The sequence below is a fragment of the Astatotilapia calliptera genome, chromosome 8 (genome assembly GCF_900246225.1).
Source record: "Astatotilapia calliptera chromosome 8, fAstCal1.2, whole genome shotgun sequence".
Classification (NCBI taxonomy): Eukaryota; Metazoa; Chordata; class Actinopteri; order Cichliformes; family Cichlidae; genus Astatotilapia; species Astatotilapia calliptera.
In genome coordinates this window covers 13391775-13415227 of record NC_039309.1, presented here as the reverse complement: position 1 = coordinate 13415227, position 23453 = coordinate 13391775, and the positions used below count along the sequence as shown (strand labels likewise).

At 40.2% G+C, this 23453-nt stretch overlaps 1 protein-coding gene across 1 annotated transcript; it reads left to right on the top strand.

Moving 5' to 3' along the window:
• Positions 1–7624: 7624 nt before the first annotated feature.
• Positions 7625–18482, top strand: lrrc4bb (leucine rich repeat containing 4Bb). The gene is made up of 3 exons (XM_026178708.1): positions 7625–8264; positions 12231–12816; positions 12935–18482. The coding sequence occupies exons 2-3, from the start codon at positions 12574–12576 to the stop codon at positions 14909–14911; spliced, it is 2220 nt and encodes a 739-aa protein (XP_026034493.1). The 5' UTR covers positions 7625–8264; positions 12231–12573; the 3' UTR covers positions 14912–18482.
• Positions 18483–23453: the final 4971 nt, after the last annotated feature.

Below are 23453 nucleotides of genomic sequence, written 5' to 3'. Positions count from 1 at the left end.
AAAATCAGCTGCAACAGGTCTAATGGAGTGATGAATCCAAATGTTACACCCCTAGCAGTTGCCTGTGTGGGTGTGTCCTATCATCTCATGCCTTAGGTGCCATCTTTTTCTTTTGTACAGCTGACTCACATCAGCAACTAAAGGTATTTAAGCCCAGAGAAAGGTGAGCTCTGGTGCCAGAGAGCTGTGTGTGTTTGGTGGTTGCAGCTAGTGAGCTGTATTTTGTGATTGCTTGCTCCTGCTCGGTGGAGAGGAGTGTGTTTGGTCACTAAACTGTTCTTTGCTTTTCAGTTAACTTACCGATGCCTGAGTTTTTGTTTGTTTGCTTAAATGGTGATAGCGGCTTGCCCGTCTCTTTTAGTTGAGTTATAAATAGAAACTTTAATAAAACTCTTTAATTTAACAATTTTGCCTCTGTCTCCTTTTTCTGACCCGGACACTTTTCAAATTCAAAATCAAATTTTGTTACTTTCCCTTATCACCTGGACCCCTTTTAAAGGAACGTAACACCAAATTTGAAATTTTTGGTTCAAATCATTATCAAATCATGGAGGAGGTCAGGAGGCAAGGCAAGTTTATTTATATAGCACAATTCAACAACAAGGTGATTCAAAGTGCTTTACAGAGACATTAAAAAACAAATAAAAAGCATGATTTAAAATTGAAAAGGAGGTGAAACGGTGAGTTGTATCTATTTATCTGTAAAGCATGGTGGAGGCTCTGTCATGATTTAGGGCTGCGTTTCAGCCCCTGGTGTTGGGGGTCTTGTCAAAATTGATGCAATTAGAATTGTAGAAAAGTGGCATCAGACTTTGATTCTCCATCTGGAAAGCACTGTTTTAAAACAGCTTCATTTTTCAGTACGACAATGATCCCAAACACTGCCAATGTAGTAAAAGCACATTAGAAAATACACTACTACAATACTCCAAAGAAAAATACATACTAGAACAGCATCTGTCATGGATTGGCCTCCCGAGAGCCTGGACCTCAACATTATTGAAGCAGTGTGGGATCATCTTGGCAGAGAACAGAAAAAAGACAGAATCATCCAAAGAAGAGCTTTGAATGTCTTTCAAGAAGTCTGGAGAACTATTTAACTGTACAAATGAAGAGAAAGCTGACTAAGAGAGTTCAGACTTTGTTGCAGAATAACGGCGGTCATACCAAATATTGACTTTCAAGCTTGTTACAATTATATTTATGTATTGTATTTCCAGTTATCTTTGCCTATGTTACAGTAAATTCTGCCACTTATTTAATTTTTTCCTTGCTTTTACATTATTTCATCTTGGAAAGTGAAAAGTCATACAAAAGATTAAATTGCTAAGTATAAGAGTTGTGTGTACTTTTGAGACTCCCTGATCTCTGGGATCCTAGAGTAGAACAACAGGGCCTTGAATAATCTGAAATCTGATGCTATTCATTTTTTTCTTCCAACAGAAAAAGTAAAAATTTATTCACATGTTGATGGACAGACGATGGACTCTCATGAGAAATTTCTCAAAAAACTCTTCAAACGAGGAGCAATAAAAGTGGAGAAAGCTGATGATAGTGAGGCTGTTATTGTCTTCGTTCCCATTGTCAGTCGTTTTGAGACAGACATAAATTCAGCTTTATCAAACATTTCAGGTAAACACACCACAATCTATGATAAGTGTTTTGTTTGTTTTGGTATTTTTTCTGCACGTTATCACTCGTGTTTTCTGTTTGTCTGTCTCAAAGGAGATAAAAAGGTGATCGTGGTGGCCTTGCATCACACCTATGACCCAAACTACACTGTGCCACATAACAGAAAGATGGACGACAAACTCGTTGTTAACTGTTTGTTTTATGAGAAGAAAGGACTTCTGTCATGTCCTTGCAACAAAGAGGCAAAGAAGATGGTCTGCAAAGAGGTAATTACACAAGTTACGTTGTTTTTTAAGCAAAAAGTGCTGGATACGCAGATACAAATAAACATGGATTCATCTGGATTTGCATCATTTTTACATGTATTGGTCAACAATAATACAGACCAGACTATACTGGTATCTTCACACTGGCTCTGTGTGCCAGGTGGTCAGTATGTTGTTGTATGTTCACGCCCACAGGCAGAGGTGGAAACAGCAGTTTCCACCAGATGTTTTCTGTAATATGAGCCAAATAATCTAAGCTTGCATATAAGATCTTCCCATTTGGAATATTTGAACAGTGCAGTTGGATCAAAGTTCTGATATTCCAAATTACACATGTCCAATGGGAACACTCTCACTGCCTGCAGTAATTTCAGCAGTATTAGTTGTTGTTTAATTTACCCTGTACTAACTGCGATGCATTCATTATTTATTTATTTTTTGCAGCTGAACCTCCCAGGAAAATTCTGGCAAAGAAACAAATCAAAGAAAGATCCTCAAGAAAAGACCACAAAATCAGGAAAAAAAGAAAAGACAAAAAGTGAAAAAAACCAAAAATAATCTGCATAAATTTAAATAATTGCTTAGACACTTCCTCTAGGACTGACGTTTGTAAATTGCTTACTCAGCTTCGGTCCGATTGTACTATATTATTAATGAGTCTGCATGAATTTAATTGCTCATTATTTATACTTTTTCCTTTCCATTGTGGCTGATCAATTAGCTTATTTGTTGCTCTGTTACTGAACAAAACATTGTAGCTTGACTCGTGACACATTCTGCTCATTCAAATGTACAGAAAGGTTGCATCACATGTAGCCCTACCATGGCTTAATAAAGGAATTTTATGATCCAGGCTTAAACTGATTCTGTTGTCATCTATTAGACTTCCTCATTCACAGTACACAAGGCTAATGTCAACATGCTAGCATGTCCAAAAACATTATGTTAAAGTGCTTGATGAACCTTTGGTCGAAATCATTGTATTCATATATTAGCTGATGAAACAAGCTAAATTCATGTAAATACTGTCCAACCTAGTGGTGAGGTAAAGATAAGGAGCAAACAGAAGAGAATAAGACTTTACCCTCTTAGAACCATTAATATTTAATACAATGATTGATTTGAACTGTATTCTTAATAACTTCACTTTATAGGATTTAAGGTGGGACTTGACATGAGCTTTGTAATGTTACACCTGTTGGTTATAAATTTATGAAAATTGCTTTTAATTTTTTATTTATCTACAAAATTACAAAAGCAAATTTTCCAGTGTTTGCATTTCTATAGTCCATCCATTCGCTTCAGCTTATCCTTTTCAGGGTTGCGGGGGGTGCTGGAGCCTATCCCAGCTGTCATAGGGCGAGAGGCAGGGTACGCCCTGGACAGGTCGCCAGTCTGTCACAGGGCTAACACACAAGGACAGATAACCATTCACACTCACATTCACACCTAGTGGCAATTTGGATTATCCAATTAACCTATCCCCACAAGCTGCATGTCTTTGGACGGTGGGAGGAAGCCAGAGTACCCAGAGGGAACCCACGCAAACACGGGGAGAACATGCAAACTCCACACAGAAAGACCCCGGCCTGATGGTGGAATTGAACTCAGGACCTTCTTGCTGTGCGGCAACAGTGCTAACCACCGTGCTGCCTATTTCTATAGTACTATAGAATATTTAATCACCTGTTTCCTTCAATCACAATCACCCTGGCTGTGAATGCACCAGACTATCACCAGTTTCTACATCACATCAAAGTCCAGGGAGCTGACAGGAAAAGACAGACATATACATTGTCATGCCTGCTGTGTAATGTCTGGAAATGTCCAGGTTGCATTGCATGTGTAGATGTCTGCTTTTCTGGCTTGGGTTTCTGCAGCAGTGACTTTGCAGCCTTTGACTTCTCCTCCACTCTTCCCTTTGACTGAGGAAGCTTTAATGATAAAGATGTGTAGCGGAATAAGAATGACTTGCTGAAGTGTGCAACATTTGCCGAGGTTTGGCACACGCAGGACACTGATATCCCCTGGGACATCTTGTAAATCATATGCTGATCTGTTTGATGGTCTTTGTGTGTTGCTGACTTTGTTGATTCACGGAGGCCTTGCATAGTAATAATCTGTTCGCGGAAGGTTAAAGCTCGGTATTCTCTCATGTATTGACCCAGATTTTTGGCAGGGTCTGTGGTTTATGTCATGATCTTTCTTGGCAATTTCATTCAGTCATTTTGCATTTTTAACATTTTACAGTCACTCTGCCAAATTTTCTTGACACAGCTCTTGAGACTTGCCTCAGGATTCTCTGTACCATGTTTCCTGCAATATATGGTCTATATCAAACCTCCAAGTGCATAGGCACATCTCTCAATGTGTGACATGTTATGTTACATGAAATGGCAGCGACTCAAACTGAAAACAAACAAAGGAAGATGACTTTATTTTTTCTTTCTAAATTTGAAAGAATTTATAGCTGTATGCTTAAAGGTTGTGAGAGTTAGCACACTGATCAGGAATAGTACTGTTTTTTCAAACTTTGTGTATCTCAACCACTTTAGCTCCACCTATAGGTAGAAATCGGCCACACATGCAACATCTGATAATGTGCATGCATTTGGCAAGACAGGTATGACTGGATTCTCCAAGCAGACTTCATGGCATCCTATTATGACACTTTCTTCTTCTTCCATATTTTGACATTTTTTGCATTTTTAATTTTTTCCCAAACAAAAAGGGGGAGGGACGTTAAACCTTCTACTGTATGTGCCGATGGTCAGGCTGAAGGCCATGCATGGAATAAAGATATTTTTTAGCTATGCAAATGAATGAAATTTAGTACAAAATGTTGCTGGTAAACTCCTTAAAGGAAATCACTCATAACGAATGGTAATTGCACTACACTCTGTTGCTCACAAGATGGCAGTTGAAGATAATGTTTTCTCTGAGTGGAGCTCAGCTGGTGTTTAGGAGGCCAATATAAACAGAAGAAAACTCTTAAACTTGGTATTTTAGCAGTAAAGATAAAAAAGAGGAAAGAAATTAAGAAAATGCAAGCGTTTTACAAAGTGACAATGTTTAAGGAAAAAATAAAATAAACATAATAATTATCTTAAATAGGTTACAAATTATATTCATGGATGAAAATTAGTTGAAACCGGATGACTTGAACAAATATTTGGACCTAAACGTTGTGTCAGTATCCACCTTGATGTTAGCATCTTACACCCAAATTCACAAAACAGTGACTGAAAAACAAACACACAAGTTTAACTTTCCTCTTTCAGTTAACCTTCTCGCCCTCGGTGAAGCTGTGGATTACTTCCTCCTTGGATTAGCGCGCACACTGCGGGCCCACATCTGCATACGAACGTGGCAGCACGCCAGCGCACATCCAAGTCCTCCAAATCATATGCACAAACACACTGTGTACAAACCAAAACTGAGTTCTCACAGACAGGAAGTGATGTCACTTCTTGTCTCCAAGGAGATGGAGGCAGTTGCTAAGATACTGTGACACCAGGATTTTTCTCTGTGTTTTTTTCTTTCCCTCTCCCTCTCCAGCACGCGCGCACACACACACACGCACACACAGGGATATCGCCACGAATAAGTAGAAACTCTCTCGTATCGCTCTTATTCTCTGGCACCAGATGGCAATGAGCGCCAACTCAACTTTTTTTTCTTTCTTTCAATAAAATCTCTAAAAATAACAGAAATATAAGTTGGTTTAAAATTTCACTTGAATGCCGTTGGGACCACTAAACAGATCACCTGTGTGCTCCGACTGAACCAAACGTCAGAGGTGCTGCTCCAACAATTAGCAACATTTTTATTCTTCGCTTTGAACTACGTGCAATTACTCAGTCACCCACTTCCAGACCGGCGAGGCCTGTCGCTCCTAAAATGATACAAGTGACTGATGTGTATCAGCACCCCTCCAAAGCTTCCACACAGTGTGAGCTGCACCTCTCTAGTGCTATCAGCATGCCACATATGTCTTGGCAGTAGCATGTTGCTGCCAAATCCTCTTCACCCTCCCTTTCTCCTCCCCTGTGGCTCCTAACACAGCATTAAGAGTTTATGGGGTTTGGGTTGTATTAGAAATGCCATGTGCCCGTCTTCTGGATGGCGGGATTAGCTCTCTCTGCTGTATTTCGCGTCCGAGAGCCTTCCTGCACTGATGACACAAGCAATACAGCAATGAGCGTTTGTTCATTTACTGTGCACAAATGCATGTCCTTCTCCCTCTCTCCAGTCCACCGCTCCTACACACACGCTCAAGGGTGCCTGCGCACACACAAGCGTACTATACATGCATAAAGGGAATATCAGATACAATGTGCAATGACACAGTGAGGACATAGAGTAGAAAGTGGGGGGAAGAAGGAGAGCAAAGGCACAGGGTGGGTTTGGCAGGGGCGGCATGGAATCATTTTAAATGGTGCGGGGGATGGAAGGCGAAAAAGATGTACGGAGAGAGGAGCCGAGAGTGGTGGAAAAGCAGTGAAAGGCGTCCAGGGCTGGATGAGAGACGGAATATGGGCTAAGATTTTAACATGAATGAGAGGGAATGAGGGAAGAGGAAGAAAGAGGGAAAGGAGGAATATCCTCTGCACCACTGTGTGACTGGAAATTTAATAGAGGGAGAGAGATAGAGTGAGAAAGAGAGGGAAGGGGAGAGAGGTAGAGGGGTGGGAGAGAGAGAGAGCCAGAGGAGGGGGAGGGTAGAGGAAGAGAGAGGCAAAAGGCACAGAGACCTCATTGCTGTGCAGCTTTCAGTAAAAGCTAGTGGTCGTGAACAATGCTCACTACGGCATTCACCGAGAGGGAGGGTAGGAGCAACTGAAAGGGTGAGGGAGGGAAGGAAGGCGCGAGAGAGAGATGGAGGGAAAGAGAGAGGAGTGCATATATCCCGGGGGTCTTTCTGAAGCATCACTGGCCTTTTCTGTCCTTTGACCTTTAGTGTGAGCTGAGACAGAGCAAAGATGCACTGAGATTTATTTTTACCCACAAACTAGTCTTTGGTAGTTGTAAAGCTGCAAAGGGGGCTTCTCTTCTTCTGTACTTCAGACACGTGGACACATACATGACAATGCTCAATGGAGGGAAATCACTTGTGAGCTAACATCTCTTTAACTGGCCACTTACTTGGTCATACTGTTCTCAATTCACTAATTACATTACATGAATTGAAAACCTTAACAAAATATTTCACGTCTACATTTGCAAGGCTCAGATGTATGGTTTAATTCACGGTCAGGATCTTCACAGGCCTGCAGTGTATGTGTTCTACATGTTTGGGTGCTGACAGGAAGTAATAGTGCTGGTGGCTTCCTTATTTACAGCTTAAATCTAACAAGTCCAATACAGAAGCCTTTCAAGAGGGTGGGAAGGCTTGGAGTAAACACTCATATGCACAGTCTGCAGAAAGCAGGCCTCATTGATTTGCTAGATATAATCTTACAAAAACAAATGCTCTTGCTAGCTACGGGAACATTACAGAGTCTACAAAACTCTTTGAGTGAATCAGAAAGGTTTATTTCTGTTAATATTTGGTGGCTTTTAAAAGAAAGTGCCCATAAAATAATAATAAAATAATAATAATAATAAATGCTCAAAATCTCACTTGATAGGGAGAAACGAACTGACTCAGGTTACCCTCCCGATCATACAGTGCTGCTGAGTCATATTAATAAATATGTGACTACACTGCTACTCATAACAAGCCCAGAGCTTAAGTTTCACCGGGGGATGTGAGACACAAAACACGCGGAAAGCAAACACGTGAAATATCTCTCATTTTGGAATCCGGCTCTGAACGTTCACTTTAATACACCCAAAGAAACGCAGCCACATCCACGGGTCGGTGCTCCTTCGTCTCTTCTCCTAATGCTGTCTTAGTCGGATTCAGACTGAAACATACGGAATGTGCGTAAAGAGCCGCTTATGCTGGACGCAAACTGCTCTGCCCAGCGGGCGCCGTCGCGTTTGCTACCTGCGTTCCTCTCCAAGGATGATAAGGCGCATCGATGCACTCGTCCCCGACCTCGTTCCTCCGTGCCATAATTATAACACCATTTTTTTCCTCGGCGATCCCGAAGCCGATCTCTGTTTTTTTCCGCGCGCACGCGTGTGTGTGGATTGTGTTCATCTTTAACCTGCCATCACTGTAGCCCCCCGCGTTGCGTTGGCGCTGCGGATCTAGCCTACAAGAACAAGAGCCAGCTCACAGCCGTGGAAACAAGCGAATCAATTTAGGGAAGAGCAGGAAAAAAAAAGAGGAGAGACTGATAGCGAGGTTGGGAAACTGACGATCGGAGAGGGGGAGAGAAAACATCGACCTCACGCCGCAGACGCCGAAACATTAAGGTAGGCTATTTTGGCTGTACAGGTAGAAGGGAGTGAAATGGCTGGTGTAATTATTACATTTGTTACCTAATCGAGAGTGATGCTGAAAACAGTCATGAGATGCCAAAGGAGGGGACAAGAAATTGAGTGTGGCAAAAAGCTGAGATGCATAACAATTTAAGCAAATAATTAACATGAGCACACAGTCCACGTCGATGCCAGTGGAATAAATCTGTGCTAGTTGCATTAAAAGGAATCGCTTCTACACGCAAACCTATGTATTGCACATCTACACAGGTGATATTTCCCAGTCAGCAATGAACCTAAAGGTTATTTTGCGTGCAGTCGTGTTGTTATTGCCGCCGAAGAGAGGATGGATGCAAGCCATTTTGTAATGCAGCATGTGCAGAATTAGGCCTATTCAGAATTTCAATTGCGTTCCCGAGAAGGTGCGCCGTAGTGAGCGCAGCTGCATAGATGAATAAGGCCATTCTGTTCAATTGTAGGAGATATTATGCTACAGGCTATATGATGAGGAGAGATTGCAGATCAGAGGTTGCGACTGCAGGGTAGAAAAACATGGGCAAGTTATGGGTTTTTGAGATGTGATGGAAAAAAATAAGAAAAATAGGGGGAAGAAGAAAAAAAATACAACAACTTGCAATTGTTAAAAGTCTGAAGACGTTTGCTACGAGCTTGTCTTTTTCTTCCCTCTCTCTCCCTCTCTCTAACAGTGGTTGATGTATCCATACTGGTGAAATACGTCCCATCCATCCTACCCCAATTCCCACGTCCTGAATCAATCTGGTGTTGTCATAGTTACAGTAGATGATCTTGGCCCTGCTGCACCTGTGTCGCTTTGTGTTCATCTTGAGCATCTGTAAATACATGAGGTCTAATTGGGGCTTGTATTCAAAAAAGCAACCCACAGCCTCAGTTTATATTGAAAACAACAGCACCACAATTTTTTTTCTCCATTTTTCTGTTTTTTGGCCTCTTCATAAACCTTAATGACAGTTGTGGAGTGGAAGACATTGATACAATCAGGCACTCGCGATGATGTGATTGGTTTGTAGCAGTTGGTCAGCAGCTTTTAGCTAATTTGTCTTTTAACGAGTGAGCGATCTCTCAGGCCTGATCGAATAATCAATATCTACATCGTTGCAATCTGCTTTTGACACGAACACAAAGGGCTAAAATAAAAAAAAAAAACATACAAAAAAAAAAAACAAAGAGAGAGAGAGAGAGAGATTCATTTAAGTGAAATTGGCTTGAAGAATTTAATGTGGCCAGTGTTTCAGCTATGTCAAGAAGCCCTTGAAAACACATTTTGCACAAAGATCAGAAAGAAGGCCAACTGCGACAGGATCAGATGGGCCAAGATTCTAGAAATAAAGACCATCGCAGTGTATTTTGTAGCTCTCGAGCTCTCCTTTTGTCAAGAACTTAAAGATGGCAGGTGAAGTCAACAGGCATGTTTGCAGGTTCAAGGTCTCTCCCACAATACAGCTCTTTACAATACAATGTGGTGCTCTCCGCTGACTGGTTGCACCACCTCATTTAGTGACATTTCCCATGTAATGCAACGAACAAATGCAGCTCAAGTGCTTAACTGTACTTAAGGGAAAAAATGCTGCATTAAACAACTTATTGATTACAAGGGCCAGCTGGTTTTTAATTCAAGGGGAATGCATCTTTCCCTCAGTGATGCAATGAAGGAAGCAAGTTTGTTTTAACAAAAGGCTGTGTGTGGGGCCAAAACTTCACCATTAGCTTACATTTCTTTCTAGACTTCAAGTGTCATGAAAGTGGCTGGAGGAATTTGGAAATACTTTCCATCCAGCTGTGTTTATATGATACTTTGTACACCGCTCAATTTAAAAGGAAAAAAAAGGGAGGAAAGAAAGGCATAGCACCACCATCGCTGTGTGTTTTTAATGAAGTAGCAGCGTATGAAACACTGGTACTTCTTTGGCCGGCTGAATATTAATGATGTTTTGCTTTGATGCTTTCATGAATCATTGCAACTATCAGACCTCTACTCTGAATCAGATACAATTCTGATGTCTAAGAGAGCCAGTCAGATTATTGAAATGCATAATTAGCTGTGAGATGGGGATGAGTGGGAGACTCTTCAAGGAAGGACAACAGTGTAAAGAGCACCATAATGAGGACTGGTGCAAAGGAGCTGCTTACTGTAATATTTAGGTTTATTTGTATTCACACGTCTACATTCATTAGCTTATCTGGGATGTACGTATGTGCTGTCATTTCTTTGTGTCAGTTACAGTTACGATGGTCGTAGATCTGGATGTGGGCATGTGTCGAAGAGAGAGAATGAGACAGGGCGAGAGAGTCAGTGGGATGTGCAAAGCATCTGAAAAAAGTCTATTTTTAGCGTACATTCCCTTACGAGCTTTCTTAATAGCTGCTTTAACTTCTTCGAAGTATGTTTTAGATGAAAACCAATGTTGACCTGATCCTCAGACCTTGACCATTAAGATTCGTTGCAGATTTGTTCCTGCTGTTGTTATGCTGAAGGCCAAAGTTCAATCCCTGTTCTATCTCCTATGAACAGAATTCCAAAATTCAGCTTTGGCTTTTCTTACCGAGTGTGTTATAATAGCAAATACTGCAAGCATACACTATAAGCTTTGAGTTAAATGCATTTTGATTTAGACAGCAAAGGCGCTGTTTATCCATTTTGGACACAAAATGTTGATCAAGCTCAGCTAAACACAGTAATGTGGAATAGGGCACTGGACAGTAAAAACACAAGATGGTGAGTGAGCAGGTTGCCACAGCAACAGTGTTTCTAGGCGCATGCATCGTCGCTGCATAGGAGAGGAGATGCTAAGGACTGCCATGGAGCTGTTTCATAAAAAAAGAAAGAATAAACAGTTTATTACATTAATAAGAGATTCTTTTATTTTTTAAAATGCATCCAAGAGTTATTTTAAATGCCATATCGATAGAGGTGACATTGTGTTTATATTAGTGTCAGGAAACAAGGATCTTTTATCATTTGTTCTCAGACATGACAGACTTGTGACTGCCAGAGTCATAGTGACGAGAATTATGTGCTTGAGAAAACAATGAGCACTTTCTCTTTCTAATCATTATAAGGGGAACAGCCCAAGCATTTCTAAATTTAGTGAGTCTGCTGATGCTCGCAGCCATTTCTGTTGCAAGATGTGTGTGTGTGACACTCGATTAACCAAAAACAAGGCTTTTGAAAAACACAATGCACATTCAGGAATTCAACCCCCCCCCCCCCCCCCCCCCCCCCCCCCTCCAAAACAAACAGAAAGGCTTATTTTGCACCATTTTTTCCTCTTTCTGTATAATCCAGTTGTCATATTCATGTCTGGTTCATCAGTTTTAGTTGTTGGGGGAATCTTGTCCGATTTAGCGTGGCATATTGGGCACCGCATGTGCATTGCAGTAAAATGTCAAGAGTCAATAATCATTCCTTCATGTCTTAATTTCTAAACTACTGCATGCAGGCATCATTTGTTACCTCATTTGTAATGCTGTGCTGCTGATTCATGATGGATTGCATGAATTTCTGCATTAACCTTAGGGCCACATGGACTTGTAACTGCATACAACCACTTTGCATTCTTTGGGAATGTGAGAGTCTACCTCTGTCAGTGCGTATTTGGCTTGAAGAATGCCAGTATCATAAAGTGGATGCTGCAGCACCTGTGACCCAACTTGCAGTTTTAGAATTTTGTGTCCATTTCAGACCATGACCCTGATGTTAGGTTTAAACCTAAATGGCAGCTGACTCAGTGGTTGATAGACATGTCTTTAGAATAGAAAATTGTACCATTATTCCAGAGGAGATATTGGTGATATTTAGAGATTTTCAGTTCAGTTCTGCAAATAGTCGCATGTGTGTGCTAGGCTTGTAAAGTAAATCTTTCTGCACTGTGCACTCACTTGACCTCCTTCCTCTCTCTTCTTTTGTCTCTTCCCTTACAGGGAGAACCAACAGTCTCCATCGTGACAACACTTTCACAAGCAAATCCTCCCCTAAATTTGATTTCTCTTCTAATAATTGTCATGGGAAGAAAAATGAAAAATTGAGAAAGCCCAAGTATTTGATTACCAAGGAACTATGAGCAAAAGCAAAGTAAGAATCTATTATTGATAAAGTCTTTAATATAGCATTGCACTTTTTTCCTCAGTTTTTAAGTGGCTGCTTGAAGGAGCAAAAGAGAATCAGAGCGTTAAATATGAACATCAAGATAAGCACCTGAAGTCGCTTGATTGGAGGTGACCTATCAACTTCTTAGCAATAGGGGTAGGTCATGACTCAGTTGCCATGCGTGTTGTCATGGTGACCAGTCCAGGTACCCCTTTCCCCCTCCTCTGGTTGGTCCAACTTTTGTTGTGGTTTCACAACCATGGACCTCAGCTGACAGAGGCAGCACCCCCGTGCCCCTCCCCCTGTATCTGCTCCAATCAGGCAAGCCGTGTCATCTGTACAAGGAGGAGTTTAGATCAAATCCCTGACAGTATTTCAGAGAACACAAGATACCTCAATCTACAAGAGAACTCAATTCAGGTAATTTTGGTTTCATCCACAAATGGAAAACACATTAAGACTTTAAAGATAGATACCTTGAGAGCATTATGTTTAATTTTGCTACAATATGCCTCCCTTTTATTTGTTTCCACACTAGGTGATCAAGTCTGATACATTTAAGCATCTGCGACATTTGGAAATCCTCCAGCTCTCAAAGAACCACATCCGACAGATTGAGGTGGGAGCTTTTAATGGTCTTCCTAACCTCAATACACTGGAGCTTTTTGACAACCGTCTTACAGTGGTGCCATCCCAAGCTTTTGAGTATCTAAGCAAGCTAAGGGAACTATGGCTAAGAAACAACCCAATCGAGACGCTGCCGGCGTTTGCCTTTCATCGTGTTCCCTCTTTACGGCGTCTTGACCTAGGGGAACTCAGGAAGCTGGATTTCATCTCAGAGGCTGCCTTTGAAGGTCTGATAAACTTGCGCTTCTTGAATCTTGGCATGTGTGGCTTGAAGGACATACCTAACCTCACCCCATTAGTGCGACTAGAGGAGTTGGAGCTATCAGGGAACCAGCTCGGGATAGTCCGGCCTGGATCCTTCCAGGGTCTAGTTTCACTTCGCAAGCTGTGGCTAATGCACTCCAGAGTGTCAGTCATTGAACGCAATGCCTTTGATGATCTCAAAAACTTGGAGGAGCTGAACCTCTCTCACAATTCCCTGCATTCCCTGCCTCATGACCTCTTCACCCCTCTGCACCAGTTGGAGAGGGTACATCTAAACCATAACCCTTGGGTTTGTAACTGTGACGTTCTCTGGCTCAGCTGGTGGCTGAAAGAAACAGTTCCCAGCAACACCACTTGTTGTGCTCGCTGCCACGCACCCCCAGGTCTAAAGGGCAAGTACATTGGAGAACTAGACCAGAGCCACTTTACCTGCTATGCCCCAGTGATTGTTGAGCCACCCACTGACCTCAATGTCACTGAAGGCATGGCTGCTGAGCTGAAATGTCGTACTGGAACGTCAATGACCTCCGTGAACTGGTTCACTCCAAATGGCACGCTGATGACCCACGGATCATACCGAGTTAGGATCTCAGTGCTCCATGACGGAACACTGAACTTCACAAATGTGACCATGCAAGACACAGGACAGTACACTTGCATGGTAACCAACTCTGCTGGAAATACCACTGCATCCGCCGTTCTCAATGTATCTGCTTCGGACCCCAGCAACACCTACAGCTATTTCACCACCGTCACTGTGGAAACACTAGAGCCAAGAACAGACGAGGAGGAGTCTGCAAGACAGTATATTAACGAGACCTTCATAGATTTTCCTAATCCTACTGTCCACCAACCTGGTGTTACTATAACGCCTTCTCTCTCTTCTCTCTCCTCACTGTCTCCACGAATCAATAGAGCTCCTGAAAATACAGTGACTGAGCCCCCAGAACATGTAACTAACATTCCAGGCCTGGATGATGTAATGAAAACAACTAAGATCATCATTGGTTGCTTTGTGGCCATTACTTTCATGGCAGCAGTAATGTTGGTGGTCTTCTATAAACTCCGTAAGCAACACCAGCTACACAAGCACCACGGCCCAGCCAGAGCCATTGAAATTGTGAATGTAGAGGATGAGATCGGAGCCGGAGCAGGAAGTGGCATCTCAGGTGGTTCGACAATGAATTCTGGAACAGGTGGAGAAGGAACCCTACGGATACATCATCCAGAAATAGTCAACCTTCCCAACATTGGTCGTACCGATACGCTAAACCATTACTACAAGACACATCATTTTAACAACAATGTGATGGGTCTTAGTATTGGCACTGAAGGGATGGGGCCAGGAGGGATCCTGAGTAACAAGAGCCAGCAAGGTCAAGATATTCCTATCTCCTGTACCTCTGTCCCGATCTCAACATCCAACTTGCTCACCTCATCAGGCAACGGCACCAACACCATCCCCAGTTCGATGTCCCCACCACTCCCCATGTCTCTGCCTATGCCTACCATGGGCTTACATGGATCGATCAAGGGTTTCATGGGCCAAAGCCAGAATCCACAAATGGAACCTCTTCTTTTCAAGGGGAGTTCGAAGGAAAATGTACAAGAGACTCAAATCTAACAGCAAAAGTGAGAGTATTGAGTGAGAGTGAGTGAGAGAGAGTTGACGACAGAGAGGGGATTGATCTTGGGTTTATGCGCAGAATGATTAGACACTAGAGTGCACTGACATTACACTAGGAAAGAGGATAGACTGAAACGGCAATACACAAACACATAGACTTATCTGTGACAGTGTACTGAGCCAAGGATTACCACAATGGCCCACTTGTGTTTGTAGTAACGATCATGGCCATGGAGATCAAGGAATGGACATTGCTACAATGTAAATCTGTGCCAAAGCAAATGTTTTTTGCAGTTTCTACAAGCTGTGTCCTCATAGGAAAAAAAAAAATAGCCTTTCAGAGTAATCAGTCCCCAAACCGTTGTTGGCCAGCAGAGTTGAAAGACACGCACAGCACTTGCCACACTGAAGATCAGAGATATTGCAGAATAAAATCCAAGAGACATTTTTCTTCCTCAAAAAACCACGAGCCACATTCTCTCTCTAGTGACTCAAAAGACTCCCTCAAGGTGAAAATTATGTAGGCATAAATAGATGGACAAAAGGGTACAGTGCAAACTACTGTGAAAAATCCACAAATTATATAAATATATTTTCATCTAAATATGTATCATTGCAGACTCTGATGCAGACATATTTTGGGGTGGATGTATAAGCTGGTATAGTTTGTTTCTTTGTGAATAATCAGGGGCGGCGATAGTTGAGGTTTGTTATGATATGTTTTAAGTTTGGCTACTTCTCAGAAACATAAGGGCTCAATTGCAACACTCATTGTGAATCTTTGAATTGGCTTTGTGGCATAAAGTCCATTTAGGTTGTATTACAGTAAATGCAGATCTCTGTTTGACAAACTTTTGTCTGTTGTTTCAGTAATAATCATTACAAACTTTTGTGTTCTGAAAGTGTATTATGTATTTTGTAAAAGCCAGCTTCTTGGTATTTGAATTGACAATTCTGATACTTAAATGCCAGCATCAATTAATGGTAAAAACAAACACGAACAGGTAATCCAATGCAATGACCTGTAAGGGTAAATTAAAGTGTTGACAATGTGTTATTTGAATCAGATCAGTAGCCAGATATTTGCTTTTAGACTGGAATTTGATATGATCTCCTTGCTCGTGGTTACCATAATCATGCCATGAAATGCTGTCATAAGGATGAGTCGACATCTATCTGCAGCAGCTTTCAAGAAGGGAGTGAACATCCATCTTAAGAAGATTGGAATGAAAGGAAATGTACAGTATATTAATAATAATAATGTCTGGTTGTATGACAATTGTAAGATCCACATTTTTAAAGTGTAACTTTCATATGTTAAATGCCATTTACGCTTCTTGCGTTTCAACTATGTATTTCTTTATTTTTGTTAGTTTGATATAATGTGTACAGTTGTCTAGCCATGTATCATTACGTGTGAAATAAATCAATCATATATTGGGTTGTATCGGGTCAATATGGCAACCACGCAGGTTAAGAGTGAGACATTGTGCCGTTCTCTGTGCTAAAACCTGGATTGAATGTATGGTTAGTGGTTTAGCCATTAGTCACCCTGGTAATGACACGTACTGTCTGTCCTGTTAACGCGGTCAGACAGGCTTTTAGCGACTTGCCTGTGGATGGGCTACACTTCTGGTTTTGGAAGATGAATGTTTTCATGATCTAATCCTTTAATGAAGGCGGGTTTGTCAAAAATTAGTCTTCGCCCATGGTAATTCTTCTGCTCTTGTGCTGACAAAGTTTGAAATGTGAACAGACAATTAAGGAAAAGTAATGTTTGTTGCAATTGAGCGCAAACTGGACAAGTAACCAGTTATTCCAGACAATGGAAAATCAGTGTTGACTGTAATGAAGGTCTAATTTTGCTGGGATGTGTGTGTGTGTGTGTCCCTCAAAGCTACACATTGTATATGAGGTATTTTCTATTCAAAAGAAGGATTTTGCCATTAGCAATGAGCTCATGCGTTCTGGAAGAAGGCATAAAATGAAGTATTGATAGTAACAGTGATGATAATAAGAGTGATGCTGCTAGACAAAATCCAGAATCGGCTCTCACATTGTTATATCTGTGAAAGGAACATCTTCTAATGCTAGCAAGCTAAGGCATTTTTCAAGTATGCCTTGAACATATGTATTGATTTTTTTGTAACTTGGATTGTCTAAACTGCAGCCATTTCTCTATTATTTCTCAACCTTATGTTATTATTTCTGGTCATAAATATAATTAAAAAAAAAATATATAGTCAATGTAAATCTGCAACCTGTCCAACAGATTTAGAGGGCAGGATTTGACTGTATCCCCACAGAGACACAAAAAGAATCTAAATTAATTCTAAAGACGTAACATATGGCTGCCCCCTTGATGTGCTACATTTGGTGCTCCGTCGTCAAATTTCAAAGAGCATACTAGATACCTCCTTGTGTGCCGGGAATGAGGGTACATTTCTCCACGTTAACCGTGGAACAAATCTTTTACCTGAACATTACTGTAGCAATGTTTTATTATGATGATGATGACTCACCTAATCAGCATGGAAATGTTCCTTTCAAATCTCTGAGCATCCGTAAAACACGACATGCAAGGTTATCATCGTTATTATTAACGTTTGAAGGAAACGCAGATGGCTTTTGTTGCATCTTAGTATTGTGGCTGCCATTGTACTCTGTGTTCGATGCTACTGCAGAGAAAGCTCATTCTCGTAATGTTCAGAACTATATGACCCCTTTTAATGAAGTTGACAAGCTTGAGACTGTACATACCGATCATCTGTACCTAACTGTAGCATTGAGTTTGGCTACAGATGGAGTTCTGACATGTTTGTATCCTCTGCATCACCCATTGCTTACAATGGATGCTTCTGTCCAAGTGACATTTATTGGTTTGTTGGAGGCAAAACTCCTTAATGAAATGGATTATGGTATCTGAGACACCAAATTGCGAGACAAGAAAGTGGACTGACCTTTTGGTTCTTTAAAGGTAAGCTGTTCTGTTTGATAAAACAATATTAAAAAGATAGTCTGCTTTAAAAGATTTGAAAGAGAAATGTGCAAAGCAACAGAACTTTTAGATTCCTTTACACAAAAAAACTATATATAAAAATGTCATGTGTTTTCTTTTCTTTTTCTTTTGTGTTTTATTTCCAGTTGTTGGTTGTATCTTAGTATGTGGTATTATCAGTTTGGGCCTTTATGGATTGTCATTAAATGTCATTTTTTCCCCTTCAGAAATTCATCCAGGTACACAGTGTGACAGAAGAGTGTATTTCTTGAGTTATAGCAAAATCAACATGTGCAATATTTACACTTCAATGACTGTCATGCAGTGACTGAGAGGTATTTTATTTCGCTGTTTACTATTTGTGTGATTTCAGTTTTCTGCTTCCTGTAAGGATATAGTCTTTTATTAGAAACATACCACTTTCCTTTTTTTGTTGTGATTTCATTCTACAGAACACAACCACAACTATTCTAAATATGAAATGCATTAACAAGTTTAAAATGACAAATGACCTTTCAAATAAGTTATTGCGTGAACTTTTATAATATAAAAGGAAAAATATGTCAAGTATAATTGTGTTTAAACTTTATTTTCTGACCTACTTTTCGTTTACTACACACGTTTGCTTTTTCAGAGGTTAATCAGGAAAGAGGAAATACTTTCAAAATAAGGTTTTGGATCAACACTATGGCTTGCCCCAGTCATGTTAAAAATAATTACATTTAGAAGTATCTTTTAGTACGGAAATGTAATTTTGTTTCTTGCAGAATTATAGCAAACATGGCTATATACACTCACTGGTCACTTTATTAGAGTTAGTACAGGCTGGGACCACCTTTTGTCTTCAGAACTGTTTTAATTCTTAATAGCATAGATTCAACAAGATGCTAAAAGCATTGCTCAGAGGTTTGGGTCCATATTGACATGAAAACATCACACAGGTGATGATGATGTGAAACCACATTCCAAAACCTTGAAATTTGGGGACAGTGAACTCATTTTCATGTTCAAAAAAACCGCTTTGAGATGATTTGAACTTTCTGATATGGCAGGTTATCCTGTTGAAAGCAGCATTATAAGATGGATACACTGTGGTTATAATATGATGGGCATGATCAGCAGCAATACTCAGGTATGTTGTGATGTTTTTAAACGATGCTTAGTGTGTACTAAGGGTCCCAAGGTGTGACAAAGAATATCCCCCACACCATTATACCACCATGAGCAATGTCGTTTATGCCAAATTCAAACCCTATTATATTGATATATATCATATGTTGCAGCAGAATTGGACACTTATCAGACCAGGCAATGCTTTTCCAATTTTCTATTCTCCAATTATGGTGAGCCTGTGTGAACTGTAGCCTCAGTTTCCAGTTTCTTCTGCTGCTTAGGCTTATTTCACAGCGTTGTGCACTCAGATACACTCTACTCCATACCTTGGTTGTAATCAGTGAATATTTAAGTGACTGTAGCCTTACTGCCAGCTTAAAGCAGTCTGGGCATTCTCCTTTGACCTCTGGTATTTCAGTCCTGAGAACTAAATGAACGATTTTCTGTTTTTTCTGACCGTTGTCTGTACACCATAGAGATGGTTATGTTAGAACACCCCAGGAAATACTCAAATACTCAGACCAGCCACGTGGCACCACCAACCATGTAAAAGGACATTCAGAGTTACTTAAGTCACTTTTCTCTAATATTTCGATATTTGTTTTTTAATGTCAACAGGTTGACTTGACCATGTCTACACCTAAATGAGTTGAGGTGCTGCCATGTGAAAAATGATCTGTTATACTTTGCTGATTGAAATCATAAAAACAGATACATTTTTATCATTTATTTTGGAAATGATCTTTCTAGCAACATTGCAATTAAAGAACAAACATTTAACACAAAGTGCTCCACAACATCACCTGCAGTCTAGAGTTGGCCTACATCAAAGTACAACTGACACACACTTCATACTAGCTGCATTTGCTTTAACTGAGCTATACAGAAAAAAGAAGGTACACAAAGGTCATACCACTAAGTCCATAATTAAGGTGTACTAATTGAATAAGAGGTGCTGGTGTGCCAATCACAATCTAACAAATTCAACAAAAAAAACTAACAACTCTGGAATCACTATAGCGTGGAAACCACGTTAGTAAATCAACTGGTGCTTTGTGTTATATTAGGGTAATTATAAATTACCCACTCTGCCAATTTTTATTACTAGTATAAATTTACTTACAAACAGGCTAAAAAGGGAAATCAAACAAACAATCACTTCTTTCCGGCGATTAGACATTTTCCATGCAAGGCAACTGTGAAACGACTCAGTGGCTATGACACCAACATGAACAGAACTATGCGCCTGACACTGTGGCTTCTTCTTGTTCTGCATCATTATCACTACTTCTTTTTCTGAAAGGGTTGATTGTGTGTTGTAAAGTGTTCTTAAGCTAAGTGAAATGAGGTGAGACTGTATACGCAATCACAGTCTTGTCTGCAAGATGTATCATAAGTTCAAGCCGCATTATAAAACAAGTTCAAGGGAATAAGCATTGCAATAAGTGTTGCATCAGCTATAAGCCATAACCATGAATCTGAATGTGTTTAGATAAAATGTTTGGACCTTACATCGGGGAGATTGTATCTGAAATATCTTTGGGGGCACTATGTAAAGTCATTTTCTTGAATGTAATTGTCCTTGGCTTGTACTCCGGTCTCCAGAGACCTCAGTCCCCACGAGATGTCTTACACATAATGTTAAAGGCTTGCACACCAAAATAGCAATAGACAACACAGCTTCAGTATAATATGGTTAGGCTCTATTGAAGTATTTCTGAAGCCAGTAAAGACATCAAAAGAAATGTTCTGTAACACCATGAGAACACCATGAGATGACACATCTTGAAGCATATTATAATTATCTGTTCTGTAGCATTTTTCCTGTTTGTCAGCTTGTATTAATAGCGAGCAAACATATGGTACGGAGAATGTGCAAGACTTGAATTGAATTTGTCCTTTTTCTGCCATGTTTGAAAAGAGCAATACTCACATGGAGCGAGGGGGGTGTGAGAGCGAGAAAAGAGTGTGTATGCTGCAGAAAAAAATGCATTAAAATGTGCCGAAGATGAAAGAGAAATGCTCAAAAGCGAATACATTTTTAGCATTCTGTGATCTTGGCGTGCATATAATGTAATGCAAGAGGGGTACATTTAAATTAGCAAAGGTGGAATTTAAAATACCGGTTTCATCCCTTGCAGCAAGAAACAACCACAGTCCACAGGAGGTTTATATATCAACAAAAATCTCCACTTGTAATTTTAAACTGTGCTTTCTATTAAAAGGGAAAGAGGAAAACCTGATTTCTGTTTGCAAAATTCTCCCTGTGCAATCACATCTCCTTTGCACAGTTGTAGAGCAGTCATTTCCTATAAATCCACTGTGCCTGCACTATCCTCTCCTCTTCCCTTCTCCCTTCAAATTCAATAACCTCCCAGCTGTGTGTTTCTCCAGGGATTCCCCCAGCTCCCCTGGCCCACAGACAGACTGCAGAATCTGTGGGGAACCTGACACAACATAAACTCCACTGTGAAGCAGAGGTGTCAGAGTCTGTGGGCTGCATCGAGGAGCCATGGAAATGCAAAGGCCTTTTTATTTCTTCACACTTTAAAGGTTGAAGGGACAAATGCATGCGTAAAACACAAGAGTAAAGTGTTCGATATGAATGTGTGAAAAAGTACAACCTATGACCTATTTATTCATTGTAATGTGAAGATTCACTAACTACTGTCGGGCTTAACTCTGGCTAAGGAAGCATGAGAAAAGCTGTATGGAATTATATGAGAAAAATGTGACACTGACCCACTTGGGTATAGTTTATGCAAGACGGGTAAAAGGAAACCAGTGGCCCTTTGATTTAAAGTCTGCTCTTTAAAGATTCATTTTTGACTGTTACATGAAAGTATGTGCTTACTACTGATGTACTTTGAGGGCTTTTTTATACTGTACTGAACATACAGTGCTTTGCTTTTATTTTGGTCTATATTTAGACCCCCTCAGTATTATTAAGAGGCATTGAGCAGATCTTTTTTGTTTGGTGATACAGTTTCATTTTTCACCCAAAATAACTCAATTATTAATCCAGGCATAGAAGATAAACAAACATACCATAGGGAGACTCTTTTTGCTAGACATGTATAGCCATCTTGTGTAACTTGCAAGCACTCAGAAGCCCTTGTAACCCCAGACAGTTCTTTCCCTCTACTGGGGATAAAACACTCAACCTGACCAACAAGACTTGTCACCCGGAAAAAAAAGCTGTATATCTTTCTCTCCACTGAATATTGCCAAATGGGTTTGGAAATAGAGCCGCTGCTTTATGTGTGTGGGGAATTAGGCTGATGGCAACTTATGTCTGGTTTGCTTGTGTTCTAAGTTGTTTTTACTCATGCGCAAATACTTTTATTGAAATTAGTATTTCTTACGACTGTTTATGCATAAAATAATGTATATAAGGTAGGGCTGTTCAAAATGTAAAAATAATATAAAGGTGCTTTGGAAATCTGACTATTATTAATAACACATCAGACCATTTTAGAGTCTAATTTTCTGTATTAGGTCAGAGACAAAAATATCTCTTGGTGATGAATCCAAATGACAATCTGAAATAGCCTCTTTGAAAAAACACAAAGCAGGCTTTGTTATATTGCTTTATAATCATGTTATGTGCTACCACAATATAACACAAAGAAACCTCACCAGTGTTTGTTACACTGTAGGGAAGGTATATGGTGGGTGAGGAGGTTTAAAGTAATTACTTTCCTATTAATATTCTCTTTCCAGCATACATCGTAAACTGACACATCCTATGTATTTACTGGAGGAAGATCTGTAGTAAATTGTTCCCCAGTGCATTCACTCCCACATACTAACACATTTTTCAGGCAGTGGAGCTAATGTTGTTATTAGATTATTACACTTACTTGAATATTGATTTGCCGTAACTGCAGGTATAGGGCAATGCCTCTACTTTGCCTTGTTAATGTTGTGGCACTCTATGCATTTAATAGCACTATGAATTATGTAGAGACTTTTAGCCTACTTTGATGCTGTAGTGGTATTCAGATATTCAGCTCTAGCACTCAAGCCAGTGAAGGAGCAAAATATGAAGCCACAGCTAGCAAGCAGATAGCTTAGCACAACAACTTGACATGAGCCAGGGAATGGTATTTTGAATCTCCTGTCCAAAGGTAAAATCAGCTCACCTGCTACTCCACTGCTCATGAATTCGGTGAATAACTTCTAAATCTTTGAATTCATACTTTTTTTTTTTCAAAAGTGGAAAAATTACACACTGTAGCAGTGGTTAGCCCTACAAAGCTAGCTTAGTTAGCAAGAGTAAGAAATAGCACAGCTGATGCTTGATGTACACTCATTTGTCATTAAATATTTTTATACATAATTGTTATGCACAATTATGCACTTAAAAAACATTCAGTGTTTGTGGCAAATGACGTATACAATTACCGTAAATTGCTTCCCTTTTTA